Source organism: Myotis brandtii, unplaced genomic scaffold, assembly GCF_000412655.1.
Source record: "Myotis brandtii unplaced genomic scaffold, ASM41265v1 scaffold125, whole genome shotgun sequence".
NCBI classification, from domain to species: domain Eukaryota; kingdom Metazoa; phylum Chordata; class Mammalia; order Chiroptera; family Vespertilionidae; genus Myotis; species Myotis brandtii.
In genome coordinates this window covers 13,745,277-13,755,510 of record NW_005354385.1, presented here as the reverse complement: position 1 = coordinate 13,755,510, position 10,234 = coordinate 13,745,277, and the positions used below count along the sequence as shown (strand labels likewise).

Below are 10,234 nucleotides of genomic sequence, written 5' to 3'. Positions count from 1 at the left end.
ACAGGCCCTAAAATAGTTTTAACTTTACAAGAGTATGTTATTATGCGACTGTATAACCTATTACAGTACACCTCACCTGCTTGCCAACATTCTTTATTGCCAGCTGTTCAGGTGTCATCTTATCTTCTTCTTCTACAGCCTGTGAGTGAAACACAAAGGACAGAGTTTCAAATTCCTAAGTTTAGTTTTCCCATTGCAGAATAATCACCAAAGATAATGGCTATCATAATTTTCATTCTAGAATCTTTTATTAAAGAAATTTACTGAACAAAAATGCAATTTTACTAATCTTAAGAATATGCTTCAGGGTAATGAAAACTATTATCACCATCATTTTGACAACAGATTTTAGGAAATATGTAAAAGGCACTGAAAATATCAAACTGGACTACCAGTTAACTATTTGGAAACTATTCTGGAATTTTTTGAGGGATGGCTAAACTGGAGGATAAGAAGTACATCAGATAAACTCCTGGTCTATGATTTATTCATAGTATTTGATAAATGGAAAACAAAGCAAATTTAAGGATCACCCACCTTTAGAAAGAACACTATAGCACATACTACAAATATGGTTACAAAAGCAGATGAGATGGTTGTGGCAGAAAGCAGGAAACCAAAAAATCCCAGTGAGGTTTAGATTTGGATACTCTAACTTAATAATCCTGCAGCTGCCAAATTTCTTCATGTGTGAACAATGAACATGTAGGAAATGCAATCATCAGACATTTCCCATAAACTGGGAAGTTTGGCTGCATTTCACACCTTCTTAATAGTTTTGTAAACAGAGAACTTGAAAATGAGCAAAGATGGCAAGTGTCTAATTTTATAAATGGACAAACTATCTAGAGAATTTCCCTGGTAGAACCTGCCTAAAAGAAAAGATGGCAAATAAGTATTGTATTCACTGCTTATTACAGTATACTTATTTACAACACATCATTAGGAAATACACTTATGACTGATAAAACTGCAAAAAGGAAAAATAAAGTTAACACTGCAAATCCAGAATTCCCTAGATAGAGAATATGTTCATTTTCAGAGTCAGATGCCATTCATATTATTCTCGGCTATTTAAAAAATTATTTCCTAACTAGGAAATTGCTTCTCTCTATCTTAATGTTTTTCATATATGAATACACTGCAACACATAAAGTTTGTCCTCATTTACTTTTACAATTATGACACTATACCTTACCGACTGACTTGAAAACATATTAGATGAATGGAACAAGTGACATAAGTTTGTACTCTATATCCATTCAATGTTAGCTGCTCTATGCTCTGCCAACAACAGTACTTTACAGTATTGGAAGGAGGCAAGAGTTTTGGAACTTGGCTCAAAATACCAATCCCTGTACAAAATAGTTATTATGGAGTATTTTGGGGTATTGCAAATATTGAACATGGCAGATATGTAAAGATGAAAGTCAAATGTCATTTAAAGCATTGACCCTATATGAAAACTTAAGTAGAATGCAAAAACTCAATTTTAAAAATCTTCTACAACATGTAACAACTTTACCAATTAGTTTTTTCCATTTCCAATAATTAAAATAGAGAGTTCACAAACTCTTTGAGAAGTGCAGATGGTAAAAAGTACTCCCAGCCATAGATGCCATCTGGAAAATGAGGAGCAGCTGTAGATTTAGGCATATACTAAGGTTGCAAACCTCCATGACAAAAGATTAAGCACATCTCTTACACTCTAAGATAGACCAGATCACCACATCAACCCCCGAAAATATTTTCTCCATCTACCTAAGTTACCTACATTTCATCTACCATTTGGGCAAGGCCAGTTCGTCTTCATTCATAATTCTAATCTGGCAAGTCACCAGGAAAAATTAAGAAATGGTAGCAGCAGAAACAAATGAAATTCAGGCACAGGCAGTGTCCTCACTAGGGGAACTTCTGTGTTTATGGCAACTTCTGTGATTTGGCATCAAATTTTGCTTTTGCATTTGTGCTCTTCGGTTTACTCAACCAACAAAAAAGCACTGAAAATGTTTGTGGCTATTCACACTAGAAACGTTTTTAACAGTTTATCAACAAAGACCCCCAGATGGCTATCCCATCATGCACGGTCTGCACAGTTCTAAGAAATTCCTGGAATTTGGTCTGTTATGTTATCACAAACCCCTCAGACGTACCCCTGATCTCAAAGAGGCTTTTACAAAACTCATTAACCTTGTCCTCTTTTTTTCTGGTTATGGTCACATTTCTCAAGTGGAAAACCTGTACCTCAAATTCTACCATTCATTTATCCTTTAACAAATATGGATTATATCTTTGGTACCTCATTAACAGTCTTTTAAGAATCTCCACCAAGTGAGTTCCATGGACTCAGTTTTCTTGAATTTTCTGAACACCTTAGAGCTATTTCAACACGTGTTTTCTCTTCTACTCTTTTAAACCTCTGCTTTTATGACACCATGTCTGTTATTCCAATTCATATAACTATTCCCTGGGCTTCTTTTTTCCCCTTTGACATGTTAAGTTTGTTTACTCTCTAACATGTCATAATCCCATTTAAAGTACATGCTTTCTAAAGTCACAATTTTAAAATGTAATCGCATGAAATAGGGATATAAAATGAAGGTGTGTGTGTGTGTATGTGTGTGTGTGTGTGTGTGTGTGTGTGTGTGTGTGAGAGAGAGAGAGAGAGAGAGAGAGAGAGAGAGAAGTTAGAGTCCAGCCTGTTGAAAAAAATTACTATGGAAGAGCTTACTAGTTGCCTACTCAATATACATCTTCCCTTTCTTCTTTTGTAATGTAACCCTGATTTTATAAAGGCAGAAATGCTCCCAGGTGAAGACTACATTATAAAGCTTTCATCAAAACAAGGGTTGTTCAATTTTCTGCCACTGAGATATAATCAGAAGTGCTGGGTAAGACTTGCAGAAGGGATTCTGAAAGGGAAGTGATTTAGCTGGGAGGTATCCCTCTTTGCCCTTCCGTTTTCCCCCCTGTTGCCAAGAACTCAGATGGGATTGCTAAAGCTGCAGCAATCACCATGAAATCATGAGGCGATTTAAAGGATGGAAGCCAACATAAGGGAAGTGGAGTAAAAGACAGAAGGGTTCTAGGTCTGTGATGACTTCAAACTTTCATACTGGTCTTGAATTGCAAGAGACATACATTTCTATTTTGTTTAAGCTATTGTTACTTTGAGGTAACACAATCTTAGGTATAAATATCACCTGCTTAGTGCAAAAACTGAAAACAATTCAGGATTTACATAAAGTGTATCATTCCCCTTCCTTGCACCTAAGAGGTGACACTTACCATAATTTGTTAAGATCTATGTGAGATAGATGTCTTTGAAAAAGGGAGGGAAGGTAACATAGTAGGGATTTTTATTATTGTTATACAGGTTAATTTTTCATATATAACAGCAGTTTGCAAATATTTCTTTTAGTTGGTATTTGTAGTTTTTATTCTTCATAATTAACCCTTAAAAGAGAACCAAAAGAGAACATGCTGGTTTAAAGGAATATATCCTATATAATAAAAGGGTAATATGCAAATTGTCCCCTCTACCAGAGTTCAACCAGGGGGTGGAGCCAGCTAGCCAACCTCCCATGCCCCCGCTGTCCCCTCTGGCCGGCTGGACCTCACCCGTGCACGAATTTGTGCACCAGGCCTCTAGTTATATCTATTTAAAATTGAAAGGTAAAATTGGAAGGTGGCCTCCAAAAATGTTATATCACATTATTTCCCCACTAATGGTGCATTTTCCCCAAAAATTTATTTAATTTGAAAGGAAATTTTCTATGTACAATTTTAATTTTGATTACTTAATAAGGTTGAACTTTTTTTTCATGCTCATATGCCATTGTCTTCAGTTTCCTAGCTCTTTTGTCCAATTTATTATTGTTTTTAATAACTATTTTATAAGAATTCTTTAGATAATATGCAATTTTTGAATACCAGCATTTGCATGGTTAGCAGCTACATAATTCTAGATTATAATAATTACTAGAGGCCCAGTGCACGAAATTCGTGCACAGGTAGGGTCCCTAGTGGCTGCCGGCTCCTGGCTAGGGTCTCCCTTCCCCCGGCTGCCTGCCACCACCACTGGCTGGGGCCTCCAGCTGCCCCCTACTCCTGGTTGAACTCACGGTCAAGGGGACAATTTGCATATTAGGCTTTTATTATATAGGATATATTTTTTTACTTAAAAAAATTTTTTTTATATATTTTTATTGATTTCAGAGAGGAAGGGAGAGGGAGAGAGAGATAGAAACATCAATGATGAGAGAGAATCATTGATCAGCTGCCTCCTGCACACCCCGCGCTGGGGATTGAGCCCACAACCCAGGCACATGCCCTTGACCGGAATCGAACCCGCGACCCTTCAGTCCGCAGGCCGACGCTCTATCCACTGAGCCAAGCCAGCTAGGGCAATAATTATATTAAAAAAAAAAAAACTGATTGATTTGAGAAAGGACGGAAAAGAGAGAGAGAGAGAAAAAAACACACATCAATTTGGTGTTTCACTTATTTATGTATTCATTGGTTCATTCTTGTATGTGCCCTGACTGGCGATTGATCCCACCTTGGTACGATGCTCTAACCAAGTGAGCTACCCAGCCAGTGAATTCTAACAGTACTTTAATTTAGTCTGTTGGATTTCTATGCCTGCTTGCAAACATACCCTATCATACTTAAATCATGATAATCTGACCTGATTTTCCCAATACTTATATCTATTTTGTTTTTCTAATCTTACTGCACTAGCACAAACATTTTCATATTTAACACAGCTACTGTAGTAAACAAAATATAATTATATAATTACATATTTAATATGTAAACACATAAAGATATATCTGAAGTTTATTTAAGGTTTTAAGTAGGCAAATTTCTACCTGAAAAGCAAAGTGTCAGAATTCAGAATTTACAAGGCTACATGTTTGAAAAGTTGGTAAATTTTTATGTGCCTATGCTATCCTTAAAATGCTCTTTTATCATTCATTGATAAGTATTCAATAAAATATCAACATCTTAAAAAATTGATGCACCTGGCATGAATTAGGAAATTTGAACTAAGAGTGGTGGGTGTTAAAGTTCAATAATTAGAGAAATCAATGACTAATAATCAAGCAGAATCTGAGTGTGGAATTCAGACTTAAAACTGAAAAGTTGGAACAAAGGAATTTAATTATTTTCTAACCTCTGTTTACTTTAGGAGTTAACTGGCACCTAACAATAATTACCTTAATTTAAAATACCAATCAATTAAAAAGAATACTAAGAAAAATTGGTAGCATGGGCTTTTCTTTTTATATTTTAAGTGTTACTAAAAACTCCACCACATTCTCTTTCAATCACAGAGGGAATTACATTTCCAAATTTGGATTGCTTCATATCACAGCTTACACATTGTTTTCATTTTAAAACTAAACCTTACAAGTTTTTGAGTACTACAGAGATTTTTAAAAACTGTAAAATAGCAAAAAAAAACTTCTGCGGATGGGCAGCAGTAACCATAAATAGGTTATTTCCTGGCAGTGGTACCAATATGAATTTACTTAAACTTGTAATGTTACAGAGAAATGAAAACCATTCCTACAGTCTGCTGAATAATAACTTGTCATAACTTTTTAATTTATAATAGGTTAACTGTTTCAAATATGATAAATGATTCTTTCTCTTTACTCTTCACAGCATAAAAATATATACTAGAAAGATAAAAATATTTTCCTTGTAATCTAGAACCATAGGGGATTTCCAGCTTGAACACTACATATATATCAGGGCATGCTCTTCAAAGCCAAACCTAAGTCTGCTGAAATTTAATTTGTATGGGCCCAGCAACTTTTTTTCAAAGCTCAAATCTCTCAAAAGACATTGCTACACTTGGCAAATTTTATATACTGTCACCTGGTTAATATTTAGTTTGGTAAGATGTGTTTATTAATTTACTTTTTGGTGTGATAACCAGTATCAAATTTAACTGTCTCCAAATCATAAGCGCTAGCCCCTACCATTAATTTGTAGTCCTACATTTCTGCTTATTTAAAATGCAACTCTTTATCTCCTTTCACAATCCTTCCACTTCTATCCAAATTGGAACTGTTACTAGTACCATCACACTTCTAGTCATCTAGGCGGGAAACCTTGAATTCAACTTCGATTCCTCCTCCTCCTTTCATTTCATCTACCCAACGGGTGCCATGTTTTATTTGTCGACTGAAGCCTTCATTCCCACTGCCACTGCAATAATTCAGATACTCACTCCCTTTTGTCTGGGTAACAGCAAGCTCCTCCTAAATAGAATATCCATTTACAGCACTCCTTTTTCTAATCCATTTTCAAATTGTGCTTCTGAAGTCTGGTTCTTATGTTTCTAGAGCCACGTTCTGGATATATCATGCCCATGATCAAAAATAACTTTATTCTGCCCAGTTGGAGTGGCTCAGTGGTTGGGTGTTGACCTATGAACCAGGAGATCATGGTTTGATTCCCAGTCAGGGCACATGCCCAGGTTTGTGGGCTGGATCCCCAGTGTGGGGCATACAGGAGGCAGCCGATCAATGATTCTCTCTCATCATTGATGTTTTTCTCTCTCCCCCCGTCACCCTTCCTCTCTGAAATCAAATTATACACACACACACACACACACACACACACACACACACACAGTATATATATATATACTGTATCCTGAAACCCTGCTACTTGACTTCAATAACTTTAAAAACACTTTAGTCTGCATTATCACCCTCATGCATTATGTACTCTAGCCAAACAGGTTCTAAAACATGTCCTTGCCTTTTCTGTCTCTCCTAATCTTCGCCTGTGATGTTCATTTTGCCTAGGGTAACATTTCTCTGTATGTCTAAATCTTATTTATGCTTTAACATCTAGTTCAAATGTGGTTATCATTGAAGACAGCCTCCTGGGTTGTCCATAGCTAAAAGCACGAGCCTCTGACCTCCTGCCGTGCTTTACATGGACTCCTCTATGGCAGTGCTCTCTAACTTCCAGCTTGAGAGTCTACAAATCTCCTAGAAATCTTGTTAAAATGTGGATTGTGATTCAGTAGCTCTGAGAGTCTGCCTTTCTAAGAAGAGCCCAGGTGATACTGATGCAGCTGGTCTGTGGACAACTTGAATACTAAGGTGTTACGGAATACACCAATTTTGACCTGGTATTCTGGTTATCAGCTTTTCTTGCTGCCCCTGTTTTCCTATAAATGAAGGAAATTGTTTTCCATTGCAACTTATATAGGAGATATGCAATAAATATTTATAAACATAACATTGTAAATATGTGGGTGTGTATATATTTTACAAATTCTAGATTTTCAACCCATTAATGGGTTGTAAGCTATATGTATTTGTGTGTAATACTTATGTGTATAATTGAAATAGAATGAAATTGAGTCAAATGAAAAAGAAAACAGAATGTATCACATAAGGGTAAATATTGTTTCATAAAACTTTTTTGCAATTATATAAATGCAATACACACACACACACACACACACACACTTGCATTGTACTAGATCAAAATGTAAAACCTATTCTTTATGTGGCTTTGGTAAAAAAGCTGAAAATACATGTTATAGATTGAATCACATCCCCCAAAAGATATGCTGAAATCCTAACCCTAGATAGAGGTTAAAGTTATGCTGCCCCAAGCCAAAGACTGGGACTAACAGAAGCTGAAAAAGAAAGCAGGATCCTCCCCTATAGAATTCAGAGGGAGGATGGCCCAGCCAAGACCTTGATTTTGGACTTCTAGCCTCCAGAACTGTGAGGGAATAAATTTGTTTTAAGACACCAGTAGATAGTAGTTTATTAGGACAGCACTAGGAAACTAATACAATGCAGAAGATACATTTTAGTCATAGCTCAAGTATTTTCTTAATTTCAAAATTATAACAGAACATAAAACAAAAACATTATCATGGCCACATATATTAACACACAATATAAAAACGTTCATAAAATAAATTTTATATGGCAAGTATTAAAATATAACATCTCATTGTTGCCCTTTCCTTCCAACAAAAAGTCCTCTGAAAATTAAGAGACTTCAAATGTAAAATTATTTTAACAAGTTTACAGAAGCAATGGCAAACTATAGCCCATGGGCCAAATCTAGCCAGCTGCCTGGTTTGGTATGTAAAGTTTTACTAGAACACAGCCTCACTTCTTCCTTTACGAACTCTTACGCTACAAGAGCAAAGTACTAGTAGTTGTGACAGATCCGATGGCTGCAAAGCTTAAAATATTTACTATCTGATCTACAAATGAAGCCACTCTATTTTAACTAATTATATTTATACAATGCTTGGCATCTAAACATACATATTCCAAAGACTATAAGAAATAAATGTTGGCAGTAACTTTTACCTTATTGTAATTCTTGGCTAATTCCAACATCTCTTTTACCACTGATTCATTATGTTTACAGTGTTCACTGTAGTCTTGAAGTGTCAAACCTTCCATCCAACTCTTCTTATGCAAATTTAGTAACATCTAAAAAACATAAAGAAAAAGTAATAATTTTCTTATATGGAGAATATGTACTTCATTTATCTTGAGAACAATTTCACAAAAATGTTTGGAATTAATGAATTTAATTTTATTAACTTAAATAAACTCTAATAAGAATTCTACTAAATTTATATAACCCAAGGAATACTCCAGCCCCATGGCCTTTGTATTTGCTGTTTTTCTGCCTCAAAGACTATTTTCCTTATCTTCCTCAATTTCTTAGAGATAGGTGCCTTCACTAACAACTCAATATAAAAAAGCCCACTCACCCTATCTTAAACAACTTTCTTGCTTTAACCTGCTTTATTACTTTTATAACACCATCAACATCTGAAATTTTTCCTTTCATTTTTTTCTATATTTATTTTAGTTGAATTTATTGGGGTTACATTGGTCAATTATATAGGTTTCAAGTACAATTTTATAATACACTAATGGCCCGGTGCACGAATTCGTGCACATTAAAAGGAAATTAATTAGAATATTTTAATATCACTATTTGCCCTTTCTCTATAAATAGAAGTGTCAACCAAATACACAATCGACAATGAGATCGAAAAACACTCATGCGATTGGCGCCAGCGAGAGCTTTATATGTATCACACATGCACGAGTCAACTTAGCCTTTTATACTAGTAGATATAGAACAAACTTGCTTAATTAGACCTGCTTTCTGATTTAGCTAAACTTTCTCCAGCCCAGTGAAGCACCCCTACTTCTCTTTCAGGTAATTGTCAGCAACACAGCAGTAAATATCAACACGAAGCAGATTATTATTGTAGATCACACAGGGAAAACAAAGGGTAAAATATTTAACTGCAGCAGTGTTTGACTATATTCTGCACAGTGAGAAAATGTGAAGTCATTTTCAAGGTCCTCCATTTCTTACTTCTTTGCAGTTGGGTCAAGTTTGTAAGCTTTCTAAATCTCCATTTTCTGGCTAATGAAAAGAAAATAGGATTCCATCGAGTCTCCCATCTATCTACTCCAGGACTTCTGTGAGGATCAAATGAGATGAGGCACAGGAAAATGCTTCACAGAATTTAGTTAAAGTGTGAAATGTTTGCACCTGGCTATAAAGCAAGTCATGTTCCTGGGCTGAAGAAACTGCAAGGAGGCTAGTCATTGCGAGGGAGAGGAAGCTGGACGTTGCTACGTGACGTCATTACCCAGTGCCCACAGCCACCGTTGCTGGGCTGGGCTGTGGGCCACATTTTGCACCATGGGGTCTCGGCAGCGTTGGCTGTGATTTGGTGGGCTGTCGCTCTGGGGTGGTGGCGGGGCCTGTGACCCACTGGGGGAAGCCGAGTGTTGCTTTGTATCAGGTCCCTGGTGCCGTTTCTCTGTAAACAGCTAGTGCATGTCATGGCAGCTCCTGCATTGAGCATCTGCCCTCTGGTGGTCAATGTGCATCAAAGTGACCACTTGGACACTTGGCATATTAGCCTTTTATATATATACTAGAGGCCCGGTACACAAAAATTTGTGCACTCAGGGGGTAGGGGGGGGAGTCCCTCAGCCCCGCCTGTGCTCTCTCGCAGTCTGGGACCCCTCGGGAGATAACGACCTGCTGGCTTAGGCCTGCTCCCGGGTGGCAGAGGGCAGGCCCAATCCCTAGGTGCAGCCCCTGGTCAGGCTCAGAGCAGGGCCGATTGGGGAGTTGGGGCGCCGCCCCCTGTCATGCACAGAGCAGGGCGGATCAGGAGGTTGCGATGCCACCC

The 10,234-nt window shown here is 37.0% G+C and overlaps 1 protein-coding gene across 1 annotated transcript in view; it reads right to left on the bottom strand.

Annotated features, from left to right (window-relative positions):
- The window catches only part of PSMD14 (proteasome 26S subunit, non-ATPase 14), an 83,197-nt gene that overhangs the window by 3,210 nt on the left and 69,753 nt on the right, over window positions 1–10,234 (bottom strand). Inside the window, exons 9-10 of the mRNA XM_014534127.1 lie at window positions 8,370–8,495; window positions 77–139 (exon numbers count right to left, since the gene is read on the bottom strand). Coding sequence (XP_014389613.1) covers window positions 77–139; window positions 8,370–8,495 — 189 coding nt within the window. The remainder of the gene's footprint in view (window positions 1–76; window positions 140–8,369; window positions 8,496–10,234) is intronic.